This window comes from Phascolarctos cinereus, unplaced genomic scaffold (assembly GCF_003287225.1).
Source record: "Phascolarctos cinereus isolate Bilbo 61053 unplaced genomic scaffold, phaCin_HiC Scaffold_5;HRSCAF=322, whole genome shotgun sequence".
In the NCBI taxonomy this organism is placed as follows: Eukaryota; Metazoa; Chordata; class Mammalia; order Diprotodontia; family Phascolarctidae; genus Phascolarctos; species Phascolarctos cinereus.
The window spans coordinates 283,844,669-283,869,146 of NW_027555958.1; the positions used below are offsets into that span (position 1 = coordinate 283,844,669).

Below are 24,478 nucleotides of genomic sequence, written 5' to 3' on the forward strand. Positions count from 1 at the left end.
AGAAGATGGATATGGTTTTCACAAGATGATTAGGCACAGATAGGGAATCACTGGAGGAGACGGCCATATCAATGAGATCAGAGATCCATTTGAGTATTTTTGAGTATTTGCAGAAGGGACTTGGCATGTACACAATGATAACAAGGTAAAGTGTGACAGAGGCAAAGGAGGGCTCAAGACAAAGCATCCTAGGAAAATTTAAAGAGGAAGAGTCCACTTTCTGTTGGGGGGGATCAGAGAAAACTTCATGGAGGAGATGGAATCTGAGCTGAGCCTTGAAGGATAACTAATTTCAATAAGCCTATATAAACCAACAGAGAGAAGAGAGTCATAGGATGAGCCTGGAAAAGAGCTAATAGTCCTATTTGTTTGGAACATAGAATATGTGAAGGGAAGTGATATAAAATAAAGACAGAAAAATGGGTTAGAGCCAGACTTTGTAGGGTCTTCAATGATAAACTAAGGAATTAGTATTTTATCTTACAGACAACAGGGAATCACTGAAGGTTTCTGAGCAGAGGAGTGACACAATCAGGGAACAATTCTTGTTCTCCAATGATTTAAATGTTTGTTGCTTCTGCTCCTTATAGTCTATACTTCATTTACAAAATATCTCAAAATGTGTTGGCTGGCTATGCCTCAGTGGAGAGTTGAGTATACAGATGCAAAGATGTGGGGTGAAGGTTAAAAAGGGCTCTGAGACTCTATCATTTCATGCTTCCATGTGGAAGCATATTCCATAAATTCTTCAAGATAGTTAGAAGACAAATTCTGATTCAGTGGGCATGGTCAAGACCTAGCTACTTCCTGCTGACTTAAGATTACCTGGGTGCAGACAGGAAAGTACTCTGGCTGGAAAGAATCACAACTTTTAGCCTGGGATGCAGAACTCCTTTCAGGTTTACTGACTTAATAATCATATAGTGCATAAAGACTCTTAAAAGAACTCAACATAGCTGTAAACATAAAAGCAAAATGAGTAGCCCCAAACAAACTTAGATAGTTGAAAGAGATACCAAACTCAGGCTTAGTTTTTAGGTTCATGTGTGTTAGAATTTCATTTGCTTGGTTTGTTATTAAAACATGTTTTTAAGAAGAGATTCTATTTGGACATGAAGGTGATGTAAAAATAAAAGATGGCAATCAAAATTAATTTTCAAAAATGTTAACAATCCAAATGGGTAATCATTCGTTTACAAATACACCCCCCTCTTTGCCTCCCACCCACTGCATCCTCCAAAGATGGCAATGACTATATGGCTTTAGATGGCTTTAGAAATATACATGTTAATTTCTGAACAATGACAGTAGCCTTCATATGGCGCTGATACTCTCTCAAGTAAGCTCCCTGTGATGAAGGAAGCCTTCATATTCAAGTGTCAGGGGAAGCACAAGATAAATCAACCCCACCCACTCAAGAAAGCTCTCCAGTTCTCCTTCATTTTTCTTCCACTTTAGGGGTATAATATAGAGTATAACTTATAGTAGAACCTGGGATGCATAAACCTGATTTAAAAAATATTTTGATAACTGTATTAGAATATAATTGGTCTCCCTTACTACTCTATGTATTTTATTTTTTTATGCATTTAAAAATATTATTCTGGGGGCAACTACGGTGGCACAGTGGGTAGAGCACCAGCCTTGGAGTCAGGAGGACCCAAGTTCAAATCTGGCCTCAGACACTTTGACACTAACTAGCTGTGTGACCCTGGGCAAGTCACTTAACCCTGACTGCCTCACCAAAAAAAAAAAATAGATAGAGATAGATAGATAGATATATATATATATATATATATATAAAATCTATATCTATATCTATCTATCTATATAATCTATATCTATATCTATCTATATATATAATCTATATCTATATAAATATAATCTATATCTATATCTATCTATCTATATATATAGATAGATAGATAGATAGATAGATAGATAGATATAGATATAGATATATATAATTCTGAGGAGGGGTTCAAGTGTTTTGCCAGAATGCCAGAGGGGTCCATTAAGAACCCCTGCTAGTGGGAGCTCCTTCAACACTCCCAGCCCTTTACACCAAATCCGGAGCTCTGGAGTTTACCCCTGACTGCAGTACAGTTAGCCCTACACCTGACACATCCAAGGAGAGTGTCAACACCAAGGACATGATCTGGTGGAGATTTCCTTTTTAATCCTATTACACAGGTGTGCTCAGAATTCTGGCACTCCTCAGATCAGCTGCCACAGAAAATCATGCAAATCCTCCACCTTACAGAGCCAGGTGTGCTGGCTGCTGTCACATTCCCACTTAGGGTCACAAGCTGGGAGAAACCACAAAAGGAACACTACCGAAGAGTAGAAATTCTCAGCCTGAACACATCCAAAATGGTTTTCTGTACTATACAATTCAAATATTTCTGGTCTCCATGCCCTGGGGCTTTTTTTTTTCAATTTCCAAAGAAAATCCAAATCTCAGCATTAAGAAGCTAAAGCAGATCAAGTAAAATAAATTGGAAAAAGAAACTGCGTAAAACTTTGGTTGCTGGTGCCTAGCATTCATAATGCCACCTCTTCCCCTCAGAAGCACCTCTATGTAAGGCTTTCGATTAGGCTCTTACAGTTGCCCAACCTGGCTTGCCTTTTTTTTTATTAGGGATGCTTTGAGGAGCACATCTTAATTCTGCCCAGTAGCCATCTGTTACTCTGCCCAGAATTTCTAGTCATCCTCTACAGCTCCACGTTCTCACACATTGTAATGTGTGTTCACGCCCTGTTAATCACAGCACTGAACAAAAAGCCAGGCTGAGTCCAATGACAGATACATTGCAGAGGGCACAGATGGTTTCTGAATACAGTCAAGCTGGAATGGCTCACACTCCTAAACTCACAGCTTTTGAAGTTGTTTTAACCCAAATACCCCTCAATCCATTAAAAAAAATCATCACTATTACCAGGCATCCATTTTAAAGGTATTTTCATTTCTTTCTCTTTATAAATTCATGCCTGCAGGCTATAAACTCACATGCCAGAGTCTAGTATTATCTACTAACTAAATAAGTACCTGGGGTTATCTTGGGATACTCTCACACCCAAAGCAAATATGGCCCTCTGTTTTCGTAGAGAAGTTCATGTGTGAGGGTCATTTTTTTTCTTTGTGAAAAACAGGAAATGTTAGTCAGTCAATCAACATGGTAGTATGTGATCTAATAACCTCAGTGCTAGGCTCACCTAAACCCAAAGAAATGAAATTATTTATGGTTGAATTGTGAGTTTTACAAGGACACAGTCTTGAAAAACACTGTATTAACCTAAAACCCAGGATAAAGTAGACTGGACAGATTCTGAATAAATAGATATTGTCAGCCTTCTTCTGGCTGACCACATGTGTGACTCGGCATTTGGGTACACTGGAGATGACAAACTCCTTGGCTGTCACTGGCCAGCACTGAAAAGACTTGCTGTTATGGTACAAGTGGTCCTCTCTCTCCCCACCCCACCTGCAGGGAAGCAGAGTACTGTTTTAATTTGAAGAAGAAACAGCTTACAGCTTGGCCTCTTCCTTGGACCTTCTAGGTGGCATCATGCAACTTCAAGCATTCCAGTGAAGGGTAGGAAAAGGCTGTCCCTTCTCCACACCACCATCATGGTGGGGCTCCTCAAAACCTCTTCATCCCTCCTCAAACCTTCCATGGCTCCCTTCCCATCCATTCTCTCAGCTGAGACCTCTGCCTCAGATTTTACCAAAAAGAAAAAATTGAGGCCATTTGCCATGAACTCCCTCTTTTCTCCTCCTCCTCATCTCCTATCACACAGGTGACGTCTGCCACTCTTTCCTCCCTCACTCCTGTCTCATATGAAGAAGTGGCCTTACTCCTTACCAAGGCCAACACCTCTACCTGTTCAAGGGATCCCATTCCATCTCATCTCCTCAAACACACTGCCCCCTCTGTTACCATCACTCGATCACTTATTTTCAATCTCTTACTGTCTACTGGTTCATTCTCCTGCTTACAACATGCCCATGTCTCCCTCATCCTGAAAAAGAACCCTCACCTGATCCTTTCATTCCCATTAACTATCATCCTATATCTCTTTTGATCTTCATAGCTAAACTCCTTGAAAAGGCTGGCTATAATACGTGCCTCCACACTCTCTCCTCCTACTCTTCTTAACCCCTTAAAATCTGGCTTCTGACAGCATCCACTGAAATTGCTCTCTCCAAAGTTGTTAATGATCTTCGTTGCCAAATCCAGTGGCCTGTTCTCTATCTTCATTCTCATTGAATCCTCTGCAGCCTGACACGTTAATCAGTCTCTTCTTGATTCTCTTTTCCCTCTAGGTTTTCAGAACACCATTTTCTCTTGATTGCTATCCTACCACTACTACTCTGTCTTCACTGCTGACTCCTCTAGCAGAGCATGCCTTCTAACCATTGGTATCCCTCAGGCTTCTGTCCTGGGTCCTCTTCTCTTTTCCCTCTATACTACTTTACTTGGTAATCTCATAAGTTCTCATCTCTATGCTTATGACTCTCAAATCCACCTTTCCTGCCTAGAACTCTCTGGTCTCTAATTTCCCATGCAACTGCCTTTCAGACAACTCAAAGTGGATGTCCACAGACATCCTAAACTCAACATGTCCAAAACGGAGCTCATTTATCTTTTCTCCTAAACCCACTCCATTTCTTACCTTCCCCACTATAGAGAAGTATAGGGCAACACCATCCTCCCAATCCCTCAGTCTCACAACTTAGGAGTCATCCTGGACTCCTCGCTATCTCTTATCCCCCATATCCAAAATGCGTTGCCAAGGCCTATTAATTTAATTTTTGTAATATTTCTTGAATAGGCCTCCCTTCTTTTCTCTGACACTGCTACTGTTCTGGTGCAGATCTGGACTGGTATTACAGGAGGTGCTACAGGGCCTGCCCTGTGCCTAGACAAGAATACTTGGCACAGCTGCTCCACAGGAGCCAGAGACTGCAGACAAGGAAGGCATCTGGGCATATTTGTTAAAAATCAGTAGTGTTATTTTATAGTCACACCTTTCTTCCTTCTCCCTTGTTTCTGGGGAAGCAGTAGCTTTTCTCTTTGCCAAGGTTAAGCTGTCTACTTGTACCCTAGATCCAATGACCCTCCCCCAATATCTCCAGCTCTGCAAGTATGTCCTTTTGATCATGTTCTCGTCTCTCTCTCTCTCTCTCTCTCTCTCTCTCTCTCTCTCTCCCTCCCTCCCTCCCTCCCCCCCACTTTGCCACACTACTGTTTAAATTTTTTTCTTCTTTATAATTACGAATTTGACAAAAATAAAACTGATGTAAAACATTTCTTTCCACAAAGATAGATTTCGGGGTGGGGGGTCCATGAATTTGAATGGAAAAATTAAAATTAAATCTTTATTTTCACTAATCTCTAACGGAAATTTAGTACTTCCTTCAAGTATAAATTTTTTAAAAAAAGTCTGAGGAGTCCGCAGGTTTCACTAGATGGCCAAAGAGATTCATCACACACACACACACACACACACACACACACACACACACACACACACACACACACAAAGGTTAAGAAACCACTAGTCTAAATATATTTTCTGCCTGGGAGCTCTCCAGTTTTCTAGAATAAGTGAGTTCTTAATCTCAGTCATTGAAGCCCTTGGGTTTATCAAACACTATGCTACTATGTTTAACTGCTTCTGGGTCTTGCGTACCTAATTTGTTTCTCTGATCAACTTTTCTATATTTTAACCAGTACCAAAAAGTTTGTTGATTACTACTCTGTAGTACAGATTGAGGTCTAGTACTGTTATGCTTCCATCCTTCCCACTTTTTTCTATTACTTTCCTTCAGGTTCTTGAACTTTTGTTGAACACATTATCTTTTATCAAAGAAGTAAGGATGTAATTCAGCTTCTTGAGGGAGAAATCAGTAAGTCTAACAATAGAGTAGAAAATTTAGGACAAAAGACAAAAACTTTTTAAAACAGTAGGTTTGCTGAAAAAGAAAACACAGCAATTGTAATACAGAAAAGGTAGATATAAGGAAAATTTCAGACTAAGATTAAAAAGAAAACACCAGAATTAGAAGAATATTTGAAAAATCCATGAACAACACACTGAACTTAAAGATATGAGACAAAAAGTAACTAAAGGGGGGAAAAATCTTCAGAAAACAAAACAAAACCATGAGAAAAAAACCTTAAAACTATACTTTAATAAATCATATGAGAAAACTGGCCAGAAATACTGGAAGCAGATGGCAAAGAAAAGACTGAGAAAACTCATACAACAAGGAAAAACATCACAGTCAAACTTCAGAATTACAATATCAAGCAACAAACTCTTCAGTCAGGGAGGGAAGTACCTTTTACATTCTAAGACAAAACAAACAGAATAGCACAAGATTACTCCTCATTTACAATAAAATAGGAAAAATCAGAATATGATATTCCAAAGGGTAATAAAATTTGGCTGACACCTTAAAATAAATGTAATTTCTAAATATAAGCTGAAGAAACAAATAAATGTTGAGGAAAAAGGAAGAATTTTAGATTTCATTAAAATATAGGGGGAAGGCCTATTTTTTTTCTGGGGGGGGCCCTAGGCAATGGGGTTAAGTGACTTGCCCAGGGTCACACAGCTAGTAAGTGTCAAGTGTCTGAGGCCACATTTGAACTCAGGTCCTCCTGACTCCAGGGCCGGTGTTCCATCCACTGTACCACCTAGCTGCCCCTGAAAGCCTGTATTTTAAAATGAAGAACTAGCAGTATTTGCCCTGGAAAAGCCCTAGAAGTTTCCTCAGTACAAAAAGAGGACAAAAAGGATGCTTCCTCTCCCCACTATTATTTGGCATAGTTCTATAAATCCTTGCTATTTCTATAGAGAATATAATTAAAGGCATAAATATTAGCAAAGGAGAGAGAAAATTGTCCCTATTTATAGATAGAATGACAATGTACTTGGGAAATCCCAATATATAATCAAATAAATGAATGGAACAGATTAGTAGCTTCAGTAAGATAGCAGGATACATAAAAATTGCTACGAAGGAGTAACCAAAAACCAAGAAGAAACTATAATAAGAGGAATTCCACTCAAAATAACTAAAAATGCATAAAATATCAGGGAGTTAATCAACTAAGAAATGCATATGATATATATAGATATAGATATAGATGCAGAAATAAAAGGTGACATATTTAGAGAGACATTCAAGATACACAATGAACATAGTTGGGTTATGTCAACATAACAAAAGTGACAAAACCACCTAAATTAATTTATAGATTTAGTTCAATACCAATAAAATTACTAGGAAGATACTTTATAGAACCAGACAAAATAGTAAACTCATTTGGAAGAGTAAAAAGGTCTGGTACAGCAAAAGAAATAATGCAACAGTATGAATGAAGGGAATATAGCTTTATTTGCTCCTCAACTGTATTATAAAGCAGATTTAATATCAAAATAGTTTGGTTCTGGTTAAAAAAAAACCAGAAAAGTAGATCAGTACATCATTATTACTAGATAATGAAATAATAAATAATAAACAACAGTAGCCAAGCATTTGGCAAACCCAGGAATATAAGCGAATGTGTCCTATTTTGATAAGAATTAATAGGAAAACTGAAAAGCAGTTTGTCAAAAATTAGACCAACATCTCACACTATATAGTATGATATCTCCAAAATGATTCTTACTGTAAAAATTCACATCATAAAACAATTAGAAAAGAATGACATAAGGTACCTGTCACAACTTTGGCTAATGGGAGAATTCTTAACTAAACAAGAGAGAGAAAAGACCATAAAAGATAAAGAAGATGACTTTGATAACATAAAAATGCATTTGCATGAACAAAAGCGGTGAAGATAGAATAAGAAAAGAAAATGCAGAGTAGGGAAAATACATCAGAAGTCAGGGGAAAAAAAAGTCAGATATCCAAAATACATAGAGAACTGACACAAATATGTAAGACCAAGATCTATTCTCAAATCCATAACTGATTGGACATAAAGAGCTTTCAAAAGAAGGGTTGCAAACTATAAATGATAATCATGTGAAAACACGATTCAAACCAATAACAGTAAAAGAAATGTAAGTTATAACAATTCTGAGGATTCACTCAACACCTTGGAAATTGGCAAAGACAACAAAAAAAAATGGGAATATTCAATTCTGGAGGGGCTGTATATTAGGCACACTAATACCCAATGGATGTCCTAAATGATACAACCATTCTAGATACGAATTTGTAATTAGGCAAGAGAGTGAATAAACTTTTCATGCCCTTTGTCCCTAAAATCCTACTATTTAGCAGATTCCCAAGGAAGTCAAAGATAGGAAGTAAGATTTAGTACATACCAAAATATTCATTGCAGCTTTCTTTGTAGAAGCAAAGCGCTATATTATGTACCCATCAAATGGAAAATAACAGAAAAACAAACAGAAATGGGAAGCAAGAGGAATTCAGAGAAATATAGGAAGATCTACATGAACTGATAGAAAGAAAAATAAGCAGACACAAAAGTACAGTATACATAATGATTACAATGATCACTAAAAAGGAAGTCAAACTCTCAGTAATGAACCAATAGATTATTGGTTAATCAACTAGTATTTATTAAGCAACATGCCAGTTATTAGTCTAGGTGCTGGGATATAAATACCAAAAAACGAAACAATCCATACTCTCAAGGTGCTTATATTTTAACTGGGGAAACAAATATGTACAAAAACATATACAGCATAAGTATAAAGTTAATAAATATAAATATACATGCAAAATAGTTAAATCCAATAGCTTAGGAGGGCACCAGCTGTTGGGGGAATTAGGAAGGCTTCATACACAAGATTTTAAAACAAATGAGTCTCAAAAACCAGACAATCAAATGTATCTCCCTGCTCATGACAGAAATGCAGGAGACTACTGGTCCTTAATGTTGTATATAGATGAGGTCTCTGTATCAAATATTTTTCTTTAACTGTTTTTTGGTGTTTTTGGTTTTGGTTTTTGGTTTGGAGACATTTCAATCCAAGGGGAAAGAGAATTTATTTTATCCAATTTTATCCTCTCCAATTCCTCCAATTGTTAGTGCTGTCCCTCCCACTCACCACTAGTGAGCCATCCCATGTAACAAAGAGGGGGGGGAAATAATTTAACAAAACTAACCAATGCATGAACTGAATCTGATATCTATATTGCATTTCACACTACTAGTTCTCCTGTATACCCTAACCTCTGCAAGGAAAGAAGGTATATGTATTTTCTCATCTGTTCTACAGGACCAACCCTGCTCATTTTATTTGCATAGCATTTTTCTAAAATAACTAAAACGCCAAAGCCATTTTTTTTAAGGTCAGGGAGAAGTCTCAGAAGGGTTATTAGGCTAAAGCACTACATGTAGGCACCAAATAAAAGGAAGCAGCTACCTACAAGGGCCAGTGGGCACCTAACAGAGGCTGTCTAGGGCCAATGTTGTGAGGATACTTCCTAAGATTCATTGGCTGCTCTCTTTGGCCCTCAAGCAAGTTACCCAGTACAGCTTCTGGAGTGTCGAAACAGGTATCTCTTGGCACTCAGAAGGGTCTTACCACCATTTTCTGTCAAACATTTTAATTATTTATCATTACGAAGCTGTGTCTGGAAACTTCAAAGGAAAGAGACACAGAACAAAGACCCTGTTATAGAAAGCCTATAAGTTGTTTTTTCCTTTTAACCTATTGTTTCTGTTCCTTCATTTCTCTCCAGTTAATACCCTTGTGGTCTCAGACCTCCTGAAATCTGGTTTTAATTTCTGTTAAGCATTCTGTACATTAAGGAAAATGACTCCCAAAGTCATTCAAATAAGAGATCATGCTTAGTAAATAAAACAAACCTAAGTGCTGAAGAGTCCCTGCCAGGCAGATTATATGGGTTTGCCCACCTAACTGTAACAAATGAAATGTGATGTTCAAGTGTCTCCAAGTTTTATATATGTAATTAAAAATGGAGGTAAACATTTTCCTCTTCAGTCTTTCCCAGGAACCTCTGCTAACTGGGCATTAGGAAGTCTAGACTCAGAGCTCAAAATCTGCTCTGCAGTCAGTTCCAGTGCATGATCAAAATGTGGTTTCGTTTTGTCCTCTGTTTGCATATACCTTGCTAAATGAGCTTTAGAGGCTCAACTGCTTCCCAACTACAGGCTGTCCAAGAAGCAAGTGGCAGCTCATTAGCTCACGGAAAAGCATTTAAATTGTATTTTTTTGCTGTAGCCTTTGCCATCTCTTGCTCTATTGCTCAACACTCTGTTGCCAATAGCAAAAAAAAAAAAAATCTTAAAAACCTTACCAAGCCAAGAGACTCTAAGCTTGTTTAATACAATCACTGGCAAGAAACTGCTTTGTAATCTTGGCTGAATAAAAGAATGCCACTCAGATGCCAGGGCAGAATCTCTGCTTATGTCCCTACCCGTGTTTGTTTTTTCTCCCTCCCTCCCTTTCAGGTCAGGCCAAAATCAGTTTAGAGGCAATGGTGGGAAATATTTTAATTAGTCTATTAAATTTAAGTAGCCATGGGACATGGGGACAGAAAACAAAATTAACAGCTCTGTTCTTCATTCTGGTGGCTACAACCAGACTAGATGCAGAACAACAGACTACAATTTATATTTGACTGGTTAAATACTGCTGCTGCAAGGCTACCAGGTAAGCTGAGGACTTGGGTATTATCACAAATGTAAAGCAGAGGCCAGGGAGACTCAATGGAGAGAGTAACTTTAGTGAAAGTCTCTTCCATAATAAATATCTCATTAAGTTCCCAAACCAGCCCATTTAATCTTGCAACTGTTCACAATCCTGAATTTATAGCCAACCCCTAACAACTTATCACTTGAGTGCATTTAATTAGTACTTCAGGCTAATGGGCCGCGACCATGCCTAGCTAACCCAAAGAGACAAGTGCAGCCTGGAGGGGAACTTTTCTCAAATCCAATTTCCCAGAGAGTGGAAAGGGACTCAGGGGCCAGATCTGTTCTTGCTTGTTTACACAGATCTTCCAATAAGAGGAAACCTCCAAAGAACTGTCACAATTGGAGGCACCTAAGGCTTAATGGTGGAAGGGAAGTAGGGGTGGTGCAACCTAGGCAATGCACAGATGTACAGAAGGTTCCTGTGAGCGGCTGTGGAAAAGGCTACAGGTCATGAGACTGTTAAGATTTCATTCTAGACTGAGATACAATGTGATAACATCACACAGAGAGAGACAGACAGACTTAGTAATCAACAATGAAAGTCAGAGATGGGGAATTAGAAACCCTCAGAGAAAGACAGAGGGAGACCCATTTTTAATCAAGCTGATATATACTGCTAGATTACAGGAAGAGGAGAAAGGTTACTATAGCAACACCTTCAAGCTGCTCTATTTGTCTGCACTGGCATTTCAAAAATGTAGCCCATCAAGTTACATATGGCCAAAGAGAAAAACACAGAGCCAGCTAGCTTATGAGTCATTCCTCCATGGTTGTGTTGCCTGCCAGAGAGTGAAGAATGGGATATCCTGATGAGCCCATGGGCAAAGGGTGTTGCTGTTCAGGACCAGGGAGAGTTACAGGGAAGTACTTTAATGGCAGCTGGGCCCTTACCTCATTTCCTATGTACAGATTCTAAAGTTCTAGAAGGCCCTAATTCTTTTTCCTCTCCTTCTGCTCCTGCTTTTAAGATCAACCTTTCCTATCCCAAATTGCTGGGCAGACAAGGAAGAAGGCAGAACATGCCTGCTGAGTTAACACTTCCCCCAGAGAACCACCACTGCTAGAGCCAATTCAACAAACATTCATTAAACACTGGCTATGTTCAAAGCATTATGCTAGGTGCTGGGTACACAAAGATTAAAAATTACTCAGTCTCTGTCCCCAAGGCCTGCAATCTAATATGGGGAAATGAGAAACATATAAATGAATACGAGACAAGCCAGAATGTGATAAACACAAAGGTGAAATGCAGACAAAGTGCTATAAGAAATAAGATTACTTTTGAGGTGTTATGTGGAGGGGAGAAAGGAGTATCATGGAAGGCTTGATTAAAGAAATGGCACTTGAACTGGGCCCTGAAGAATAATGATTCAGTGAGTGTCATTAGAGAAGGGTTTCCATAGGCAGAAAAGAAGAGAATATGCATTTCTGGCACGAAGGTGTGGTCTATACAAATGTAGGAAAATAAGAAAAATCAAGGTGAGATAGGGGAACAGCTAATGGCCTGGCTTGGCTAGAATAAAGTGTGGGAAGGAAAGGAAGGTACATCAAGAGGGAAAGGTAGGTTTGAATCAAACAATGCATAGTCTTATTTTCCAGGCTAAGCAGTTTATATTTTATCCTACTGATAATAGAGAACCACAATTTAAAACAAAACAGGGCAGTGACATGGTCAGACCTGAGGTTTCAGAACATCATTTTGGCAGCTATATGAGAGGCTGAATGGAAGAGAGGAAAAGCAAGAAGTGGAGAGATCAGTAAGGAGATTTATAATAGTCTAGGTCAGGTATTCTTAACCTGGAGACCACAAATCAATTTCAGGGAGCCCATGACTTAGATGGAAAAAAGTTTTATCTTTATTTTCACTAACTTTTGGTTTCCTTTGTAATCTTATGCATTTTATTTTATGCTTTTAAAAATATTCTTCTGAGGAGTTCACAGACTTTACCACCCTGTCAAAGGAGTTCATGATACAAAAAAAGTCTAGGTGAAAGATGATGAAGGTCTGAACTAGGACAGTGGCTGTGTGGCTTAAGAGAAGAACAATTCAAGAGATACTTGAGATGTAAAAACAAAAGTATTTAATAACTGGCTGGCTGGGGGGGTGAAGAAGAGGCAAGAGTGAAGAATGATTCAATGCTGGGTGACTAGAAGGATGGTGGCACTATCAGAAGAAACAGGGAAGTTGAGGAGACAGGCAAATTTGGGTAAGAAGATAGTGGGTTCAATACTGGACAATGTTGAGTTTGAGATACAGAAGCCTGAGAGTTGGAAAGGATCTTAGAATTCCTCTAGTCAGACTCCCTATCCCATGGAGGATTATTTCCTGTCACAACAATATAGTTAGCTAGTCTCTCCTTGAACATTTATAATGCCAGAGAATTCATTATTTCATAGGAAAGTGTTCCAATATTGCACAGCTCTATTTGTTAGAAAGTTCTTCCTTACATGGCACTGAGTAGAAAACCGGGGAGTAAGCAAATCAGACTCTAATATAAATAACACACTCAAATGAGTTTTTGTATTTCAATTGTCTTCCATTCAGTGATCTCAAAGCTTCTGAACAATACATGTTCCTTATCTCCTTTTCTAAACTGAAGAAATGGGGAGTTGAATACCTCCCAATAAACCTCCCTATGTACATGTGACTACAAGCTCATATTCACTGCCTGATCCCCTAATTCTTCAAATCATGCTCAATGAATTAATTTATAAGTATAAAAATGTGCTTCCTCATTTCAGATAAAGATGAACTGGGAGATTTTATTTACTAAGTTTTGTTCTAGAGGGGAGGAAACCATCTGGGTCAGAGACAAAAAACTGGAAACAAAAAACAAATTCCTCAATACATATCTAAATAGTCTGGCAAAACAAATTTCTTCATTAAAGGTATCTAAAAATGTATGCCTCTTTCTGCATTTTCATTTCATTTCCTCTCTGTCAGAAGGTAAATGGAATATTTAATCTTTTGGGCTCATGGTTTATCATCATGTTCATCAGAGTCCTAAAATCTTTCAAAGTTGTTTTTCTCCATAATATTGTTATCATAGTATACATAAATTGTTCTCTTTTCTGTAACTCAAAGAAAGTGTTTTGGAAAGTAAAACATACTGTATACAGGTAAGGCCTTGTTATTAGCACGTAATCAGCTGAGTGAGGAAACACTAATTTCCATGGGAAATGGCCAAAACTGTAAAGTAATTTGCCCAACATTACATGGTTAGTTGTGGCTGAGTCAGGACTAGAGAACTCAAATCTCCTGGCCCCAGACCTGCATAAATGAGTTTAATTAATTTTAAAAGAAGAAATGGCAGAGGTTTTACAATGAGGACAGATTAATGGAGTTTTGTGTCTTCTCCAATAAAATAAAATTTTAAAAAATGAACCCAAGTAATGAGGAAACGGTTCTATGAGTCTCAAAGTATTAAAAGTCAAAATGCTGGGCTACACTGTCATGAAACCTGAGGTACTTAAAATTCTAAAAGCCTACAACCCCTGGCCTGATGACCAGGGTATCTAGTTTATATAATTTCAACAAAAAAAATTTACATCTACAAAAAGACAAAAACTACACTTAACCCCCCCCCCCCATAAAACACCAAAAGAAAAAGCTGCCTTCTTTCAGCAGCTACCTCCTAAATCCAAGGGTAATAATGATTTGGCAGGATTTCCCTAGGGAGGACCAGCACAGTCCAAACCAGTCTGCTGTTCTACTTCCCAAGTGTACATTAAAAGCAAGTTTCCCCACTGAATAGATTACCAAGATGGAATGAATAACTCAAAACCCTCATGAATAATAGAAGCTACTAAACAAATGATATATGTTGCATAAAGAGACAGAATTCCCAGAACTTCAGCCGTTTGTGAAAATTTCAAATTGAGCTCCAGCAGCTGCTCCGAGTTCAGAGCAACCAAGGAGGATTTTATTACTGCCCCAGTTGTTCTTCTTTGACTCACACCTTCTCTTCCCTGGTTTATAGAAATGAACCCAACTCCACACCTGTTACCACCTAAGGAAGGAAGGACCAGTGGGCTCCTGCCAGTTGGGTATTTCTGCAGCTCGAGGTGAGCACAACTGAGGACTCTCACTGCAGGGAGTTCTTCGTCTCTGAACCTTTTCCATCCAAAACAACGTAAGGAGAAAATATTGCAAGCAGCCAGAAAGAAACAATTCAAGTATTGTGGAAACACAATCAGGATAATGCAAGATTTAGCAGCTTCTACATTAAGGTACCAGAGGGTACCTTACATTAGGGTACCAGAGGGGTGTCTGAGGAGCAAAACTTCTCAAATTCCTTTTCAATTGTAAGTTATGCAGTCAGAGACTATCTAATTTTAACTATCTCTAACTGCTCTCCGAATAATTCTTTGGATTCACTAAGTGCTTAATAAATGTGTGTCTGATTGCATCATTAGCCCAAAATATACACAGCAGTACTCCAAATTGCAGGTTTAAATAACGCCCTCCCTTTTTCACAATTGCCATCTTTGTTCTCTATGTCATGTTCCTTCTAAAACCCAGCTCTTCCAACTCAACCCAAATAAATAAAGCCAGCAAGGCTAAAACTGAAATAGGGCAGAGAGAAGTAACGCTTTGATACTCCACTTTACTCACCGCAGGAAGATAACTTTTTGGAAAGTAGAGCACCAGGCTAAATAAATGAGAATGCACTCCAGCAGAGGTGCATATATAACTTGATCTGAATAACTTTCAAAGAAGAAAAATTGAAAATGCTATTCACAGGAGCCATAAAAGACCCTGGAGATCACTAATCCAAACTTCGTTGTTTTATAGGAGGAAGACACTGAGACAGGGTAAGGCAACAAGCATTCACTAAGTGCTAACTCTGTGCTAGGCACTATGCTAAGCTCAGAGGGGTTAAGTGATTTCCCCAGGTTTGAAAAGTAGTAGTAGAGCTGAACCTTGTCCCTGGGTCTCTGCAAATCAAATACTCTTTCCACTACACTAGCCTAGGCCCAGCTCCAGTGCTCAGTAGGCCCCTCAGTGGTAGAGCCAAATATAAACCTCTGCAAATGCATAATAGGCTATAATACCAACCCTGCCTAGATTCTTATCAGGAAGGCATAACTGTATCATTAACTTACACTGTTCCTTTCAGCATCATTCCTATTCTTTATTATGCCTTTATCATACCAGCTTCTTGTAAGACGACTTCTTAAAAAACCTGCTCTCTCATGCCATCAATACCTTCTTTGTAGGAGTTATCACCAGCAGGTAGGTTGGCATCATCACCATTTTACACATGAAGTAGGGACACAGAGAGGTAATTTTCAGATGTCTATAAAAAGTTAAGTGCTGGTTCTATCCTCTCCTACACTCACCACCTATGGAGGCTTTCTCTCCTAAGTGGACTTTTTGATGAAATGTTCAGGGCTCTTATCTGAAGAAAACCTTTGCCACACTAATCACATTTGTAAGAGGTTTCTCCTGTACAATAGTATACAGGTATAATAGTCTTGTGCTTAGAAAAAACTTGATTGGTATCTGAATTCAATTCCACATTGAATTCCATGAGATTTTCCAAATCAAAGTCAGCCAGAAAACCTGCAAAAGGGCAGTACTCGTGGTTGACTCCACGTGACGTGTCACTCAAACTCTTTAGCCCCACCTTCTGGGTGATATAAATGGGTAGGAAAATTTCCCACAGTCCCAGGCCCCCGTAATATCAGTCAACCCCTATTACATCATCAGTTCCACCCCACTTATGACATCAAATGGGGATTTTCCCACACTTCCCCCACCCTTTTTGATGTCAGGTGGGATTTTTTTCCTACATTCACACCCAGTGACAACAGGAGGTTTTCCCTGATCTCTGAAGGAGCTGCCCTGCTACCTCAAAAATCCTAAGAACCCTTGCTTTCAAAGTGCTATTTCATTCCCCAAATGTGACAGAGTTAATGGTGATTCCCTGGAATGTAACCTCCCTATATATCTGGACCTAACAAAGTTGGTCTTGTTTCCTTAGAATTTACCAATCTATTTGACTGAATTATACAAAAGTTGGTAGTGTTTCCTTAGGATTTACAGTTTTTCCTCCCTCTGGACTGTACAGACATTGATTTTATTTCTGTGAGATTCATGACTCTTTCCTCAGGACTATTTTTATCAAAAATTGCCTAGCTATCCCAGGATGAATAAGGAAAATTATGAGTTTCAGGCAGCGTGAGAGGTTATCCTGGCTCAGGCATGCACTTCTCAGCCATCTAGTTCTGGTACAGGTATAATAGAGGGCATGGAAATTGTAGTGCCGAGTGAAAAGGAATACTGTGCATAGAGAGATTAGTAATTTCTGTGAAGCAGAGGAAGAGTGGGATGGAATAAGGTGTGAGGATGGGGGGGTAGAGGGGAAGGGGAGAAATCAGGGATACAAACAAGCAGTTGGTGGGAAAATGTGGCTATAAGTAGTCTGAAGAAGAAAAAAGGGCAAGTCAAGATTGGAGTGAACCAGGGGGTAGGAGACTAGGCAAAAGTGGGTAGGAAGTGGTTTGACATGGAAAATGGTGGTAGAGTATGAAGGGAGTCTTTAAAAAGAGAAGACAGATGCATTCATTTCCTTTTCAAGTACTTAGATGTCAACCTAAGTCAACAACAAGTTCACATCTTCAAATGGGCTGGGAATGGTGTAGTTAAATTCAGCCACATTACGGTAAAAAGGGGAAGGGACCCAAGTCCAAGAGATGAACAATGAAAAGCAAAGCCTCAGAGCTAAAAAAAATTAAATTTAATTTAATTTAAAAAAGGAGGGGGGCTGCTTGGCCACAAAGACTTAGTAAATAAAGTTTTGTATCTTTCCAGTGGGCTACTGATGAATATAAACCTAGGAGTTCTTTTGGAATCTCTTAATCAAGGGGTCTATCTCCTCCTGATCCCAACTGTTAATGCTCTCCCTCTCAAACTACACTACATTTAACTACTTTGTATTGATGCTGTGTACATACTTGCTAGATATATTTGATCTCCCCTACTGAAATGGAAGCTCCTAGCATGGAGAGATTTGTCTCTTTCTTTAGACTTGCATCTCTAGTGCCTGGCACATAGCGGCATCTAATAAATGCTTTTTGATTGACTGATTGATTGAATGGATGAAGCTAAGATTCTGGACTTGCTCAGGATATTGAAGCTTTTCTCAGTCTATATACAGTTGATTAGTAGAAAAAACAATTATATTTTCCCAAATGGACCACAAGAAAGAACGTCATAAACACATTTTAAGATCTACACATCCTTTACCATCTTGGGAGGAAGCTACAGAGATGGCACTGTGTGTTACAAGTTTAGTTCTGAAATTCTGTTGTGCTTGTCATACTATATCAGATGCATTAAAAAAACCCAAGCTTCAGGACATGAAAGGTATTGGAGGATCTACACTGTAGAAGACTTATTCCAAGACCAAGAGATGAGAATTTACTCTAACTGCAATGTAATTTCAAGAGGGTTCCTTAGCCTCCCCTTCCCCTTCACTCTCCGCCCTGGAATGAGTCAACAGGGCTGGGGCTGAGCAGAGAGAGAGTCTATGACTCTCCAGCATTCCAACCCAAGGAACTCAAACACCAAGTCTTTCCTGACTGTTCCTTATGCATAGAGTTAATTCCTGTCATCTCTCCCTACTTCCTGTACTCTCAGCTTTCCAGTGTTTTCAGACAAGTTATGGGGGCACACAACTCCCTCCTCACCCACCCATAGTGACATCATGTTCATTCATCACCAGACTTCAAAGGCTGGGAACCCAGATCAACTCATCCTTTCCCCAGCCTACACCTAACAACCTTCTAACTCCTGATCCCCTCTTCTCAGTAATTCAGAGTCACCATTTGATAAGGAAGAGTTGATAAAGAAACTTTAAAAGACCATATGCTAATGAGAGGGGTAATGACAATGATACAATGCTTACTTGGGACCATGCCGGTAAGGACTTAATAAATGCTCCTTGACTGACAATACCCAGTCAGCCCAACCAGCACCACAGTGCTATGTCTCTATGAGACCACCCATACCATATCTTACCTCACTTGGTAAGGTCAGATAAAAAATGGGAAGTCCCTACAATCACTCTTTCAGTAACCAAGTCCCAGTCTACAAAATTGACTGAGCAATTCGGGAAGGGTGCACGGTTAGCATGAAAAGCTTGCCTGAATGAAGTCCAGTTCTTCCTATCGGGATGGAAAGCTCATTCTCATGGAAAGGCAGAGGGAATTCAGCGTTGGCTTTCTCCTTCATTGATTTGTAATCAAAGCTCAGCATTAAGGCCATTTGGGAGTCCTCAGCCATACCCTGAAACAAGAAGCACCAAAGTCAACGTGATGTCAATCAGTGAATAATCAACAGCATTTATTAAGTGTCTGCTATGCAGGTAACTCACCATGCTACTACACATTTGGGATAAAAAGACAGAAGTAGAACACAGTTCCTTCCCTCAATGAGCAAATAAGCAACAACTATTTATTAAACATCAAACTATTTACGAGGCACCTTGCTAGACACCGGGGATATATTCCATGCATGGAATGCTCTCTCTCTTCATTTCTACTCCTAATTTCTCAGGCTTCCTTCAATTCCCATCTAAAATTCCATCTTCTATAGGAAGCTTTTCCCAACCCCTCTTAATGCTTATGCCTTGCATTTGTTGATTATTCCCTACTTATCCAGTAGATAGCTTGTTTATAAATGGTTGTTTGCATGTTGTCTTCATTAGACTGGAAGCTCCTTGAGGGCAGGGACTGTCTTCTGCCTTCCTTTGTATCCCCTGCCTGGCACATATTAGGCACTTCATAAGTGCTTACTGACTGACTGACCACAAATATAATGGAGGTGATAACAAGTATTTATATAAAGATATACATAATATATAAAGAAATTAAAAACAAAGTGGCTAAACACAAGGTACTTAGGGAAAGAAAACACTAGTAATTAGAAGGATTGGAAAAACCTTCCTAAAAAAAGATGGTGCTTGAGCTGAGTCTTAAAGGAAGAGAGAGTCTATGAGGCATCAGTAAGGAGGAAGTGCATTCCAGGCATATGGAAGAGCCAGTGCAAAGGCATGGAGGTGGGAGGCAGAGAGCATCACTTGTGAGGAACACAGAGAAGGTCAGAGTGACCGGTTTGTACACCACAGCAGAGGAATACTGTCCAATAAGGCTGGAAAGATGGGTTGGGGCCAGGTTGTGAAGGACTGGAAAAGCCATATAGATGAGTTTATAATTTATCCTACAGGCAATAGAGAGTCACTAAATTGACTGAGTAGGGGACTTACATAGCCAGATCTGGAAAACAACCTGGAAAAAAAAATTTTTTTTAATTAAAAAAAAAATTTAAAAAGAAAAAGAAAAAAGAAAAAAAGAAAACAACCTGGAACCTGAAAAAGAGGTATTGGTGAGGACCAGCAGCAGACAAAAGCTCACAGGTAATGTTCTTGGTTTCTGGCCAAGCATCAGAATAATATTTAGGAGACACCAACCTCTACAAGATATTGGTGCTAGATACTATAAGGAAGCTAGGTGGTGCCACAGTGCACAGAGAGCTGGGGTCTGGAGTCACAAAGACCTGAGTTGAAATCCAACCTCAGAGTGGGAACTTGCACAACCGTAAAATGGAGATCCACTTCCCAGGGTTGTTGTGAAGTGTTTGGCACAGTGCCTGGAATATAATGGGTGCTTAATAAATGTTTGTTCTCTTCTCCTGTAAAGATGTCTGCAATACTCAGGGGCTAGTTACTGACACTTGGCAACACCAGTTCCTGGAAAGCCATTTGCCTCTCTTCTTTTCCTCTCTTCATTTGGGTGGCAACAGTGGGAAGGTAAATTCCTAACAAACTGGTCTGGATGGACCAACAGCTCTTCTGCTACACTAACAGGTTTGTTTGCGAAGGAAACTGACTCTGTAGAAATGAGCTGTTTAGGTTACCTCTGAATTGCAAGTGTATTTTCTTCCAAAGTAACAGAGTTACCTATAATTCTGTGTGTATGTAAGAGGAATGATAAGCTATTCATGTATGGTTGCTGAAAAGGTGTGTTTGGGGCATGCATTTATGTGGGATTATGAGGAGGCATAAACGTATAAACCTTCATTTTCAAACACCTTCCCCAGATTTGTTGACAGAAATGGTTGCTGGCTCAGGAGAAGGATCTCTCATTAGAAAATGTTCTCTTTGCTGATTCCCATTATTTCAATGCAGGAAAATTCACCTGGGAACAATAATTATGCCTCTAAAAAATACAAAAACTGATTCAGTGACTGAAGTCAGTATTTAAATGGATTTTAGGTAGTAAAATCTGGATCACTCTTGGTTCTACAATTGACTTGTAGACTGTCTTCTCCTTTCCTTCTTCCTTTGGGCCAGTCTTTAAGAAAAAGACATATCTTTTCCTTTTGGATATCAACTCTATTTGTGTCTTTGATCTAGTCTCTTTTTATCTCCTTGAAGCCATTGCCCCATCAATCATTCCTTCCCTCCCTCTCATCCTCAATCTCTCTATTTCTGCCAGTTTCATACTTTCTGCCTAAAAAACATGTGAAGTTTCCCTGTACCCATAAGAAGTTTGCTATCCCCTAGCTTCTCTTCCTTCTCTTCCTCCCTTCATTTGGATGGCAACAATGAAAAAAGGAGGTAGATTCTCTCTTTTTTTAAAAATTTATTTATTTTTAGTTTTTGACATTCACTTCCACAAGATATTAAGTTCCAAATTTTCTCCCCATCCTTCCCCTCCCCCCACCCCAAGAGAGCATGCAATTTGATATATGTATATATTATTTGCATATGTATATGTTAAACCTATGTTCATGTTGTAAAGAAGAATTAGAACCAATGGGAGGAACCACAAGAAAGAAGAAACAAAAAAAGGGAGAGAGAGCAAATAAGAATGCTTTGATCTGCATTCAAACTCCATGGCTCTTTTTCTGGTTGTGAACAGCATTTTCCATCATGAGTCTTTTGGAGTTGTCTTAGATCCTTGCATTGCTAAGAAGAGATGAGTCTACCAAAGTTAGTCATCGCATGATGTGGTTGTTACTGTGTACATTCTCCTGGTTCTGCTCACTTCACTCAGCATCAGACCATATAAGTCTTTCCAGGTTTTTCTGAAGTCACCCTGCTCATCATTTCTTATAGCACAATAATATTCCATTATATTCATATACCACAAGTTAGCCATTCCCCAACTGATGGGCATTCCCTCAATTTCTAATTCTTTGTCACCACAAAAAGAGATACTATAAATATTTTTGTACATGTGAGTCTTTTCCCATTTGTATGATCTCTTTGGGATACAGCCCTAGAAGTGCTATTGATGGGTCAAAGGGTACGCACAGTTTTATAGCCCTTTGGGCATAGTAAGGAAGTAAATTCTTAATGAGTCTATTTCAACCATTAGCTCTCTAGTGACATTACTAGCTCTGTTTGGGGAGGGCATTGATTCTCTTTGTGGAAATGAGCTGTTTGAGTAATCACTAAATTTTACATATATGTTTGTATAAATAACAGAGAGTTGCCTATAATTCTATGTGTCTGTAGGAGGAATAGGAAGTAGTTATTCAAGTATGGAAGAACGAGGTATGTTTGGGCCATGCTTTTATTCCTTCTCTGCTGATTCCCATTATTTCAATACAGGAAAATTCAATGGGAATAATAATCATGCTTGCAAAAATAGGAAACCTGACACAGTGATTGAAGACATGTATTTTAAAATGTAACTGAACTAAAGCTGACTTTAAATGGATTATAAGTTTTAACTCTGGAGAGTGACTTCTGTCTTGGTTCTGTCATTAACTTGTTTCCCTATGTCTTCTCCCCTTTGTCCTTTGCTCTAGTCTTTGAGAAGGAAGAACCCCTTTTCCTTTTTGAGGCAGACCCTCCTATTTGTGCCCTTGATCCAGTCCCCTACTATCACCTCTGTGGGACTTCGCCACCAAACATTCCTTCCCTTCTCATCTTCATTCTCTCCCTTTCTACAGTTTACCTCCCTGATGCCCATAAGACATGGGAGGTCTTCTTCTCCCCCATCCATAAAACAATCTTCATTTAATCCTGCCATTTGCTCTGTTTATTGCTCTATAGCTTTCTCTTACTTTTTACTTCCAAGATCCTAAAAACAAGTTAACTGCTCTCAATGCTTCTACTGCATCTCCCATTAGTGCCTTACAATTCGTCTTTTGAGTGTACCACTTCAATGAAACTGTTCTCCAAGGTTACCAATGAGGTATTTTTCTTGTTGTTCAGTCATTTTCAGTTGTGCCTGACTCTTTGCAACCCCATTTGGGGTTTTCTTGACAAAGATACTGTAGTAGTGTGTCATTTCCTTCTCCAACTCGCCAGTAGTTGGCATAGTGCCTGGCATATAGTAGGAGCTTAATAAATGTTTACTGATTGATCTGTAGCCAGCGTATCGTTTTCCTGGTTCCGCTTAGTGACTTTGCATCAGACATAGAAGCTCAAGGAAATAATATCAATATTTTAAATACTAAGTTCATATCATCTGTCCTGATTCTATCTGACATCTGTGATATTATTTACCACTTCTTCCTCCAAGATACTCTTTCCTCTCTTGGACTCTATGATCCTGTTCTTCTCTTTTTCTTTCTATTTTTTTCTTTTTCATTATCCCTTGCTGATATATCATCCATCTGCCACCCCAAGGCTCCGTTTTAGACCATGGTTCTCTCCTCATCTCTTTGAAGATAATTTTCAAATACCAATCTCTCCTGTGAGTACCAGGTCTCACATCTCCACGTGCCTATAATGTCCCACAAGTACTTTAAACTCAATATGTTCAAAACTTAAATTCATCATCATTCCACCTAATAGTGTTCTTCATCCCAACCTCAACATCATTCATTTTGGAAGATGGGAGCATCTTCCTAGTCCTCGATAATCAATTAATCACTTTGTTGTTGGTTCTACCACAACATACCTCAAAGCTGTCCTTTTTTTCCGTCCATTTGACCAACATCCTGGTTCCAAGCCTCATTATGTCTTCCTTGAACATAATAGCTATCTAATGGCTCTTCCTGCTTGCAGTATTTTCCCCCCTTTCTCATCTGTTCTTCACACAGCTGTAAAATAGTAAATCCAAGAAATCCACCTCCTGACCTCCCTAGCATCTTTCAAGTAAAATCTCACCTTCTACAAGAGACCTGTCCCAGTCCTGTTGATGTTTGTGCCTTCCCTCTGAAATCACCTCCGAGTCACCCTGCACATATCTTGCATGTACGTGGTCGTTTGCAGTTGTGTTCCCCGTTATGGTGAGCTCCTGGAGGGCAGGGACCATCTTTGCCTCTCTTTGTCTCACTAGAGCTTATTTATTTAGCGCAGTGCCTGCTAGAAAACACGGCTTCATAAATGTTTGTTGACTTGACCCCAGTGCCTAACAGAGGGAACATGAACAGCTTCGGGGAACTCACACCAAAACCTCACTATAACACTATCACTACAACACAGATTCTTTATAAAGCACACTCATCACACCGTTTAGTTCCTAAGTGCCTCTGCAGGGATACCGAGGATGTTATAAATGAAGTTTATGGCAGCGATTTTCGCATCACTCACGAGATCAAGAGAGTAAAAGATCTGAACAATGGCTCCCGAACAAAGAAAGAACGAATGGAACTATGGAAGGATTTTGACATTAGAGGTGACGTTTCAGAAAACGTGTGATTCTACTCCATTAGAACACGAGAATGAAGGTTTACCCTTCCACCCCACCTGTAACAATAAGGCTAAGATCATGAGTCCTATAACCCAACTGGGTGA

The 24,478-nt window shown here is 39.1% G+C and overlaps 1 protein-coding gene across 6 annotated transcripts in view; it reads right to left on the reverse strand.

Moving 5' to 3' along the window:
- Positions 1-24,478, reverse strand: part of SLC39A11 (solute carrier family 39 member 11) — a 514,219-nt gene that overhangs the window by 313,929 nt on the left and 175,812 nt on the right. For all 6 annotated transcript variants that reach the window (XM_021002501.2, XM_078155890.1, XM_078155891.1 and 3 more), the window contains one exon: positions 18,867-19,008. In XM_021002501.2, coding sequence (XP_020858160.1) covers positions 18,867-19,008 — 142 coding nt within the window. The remainder of the gene's footprint in view (positions 1-18,866; positions 19,009-24,478) is intronic.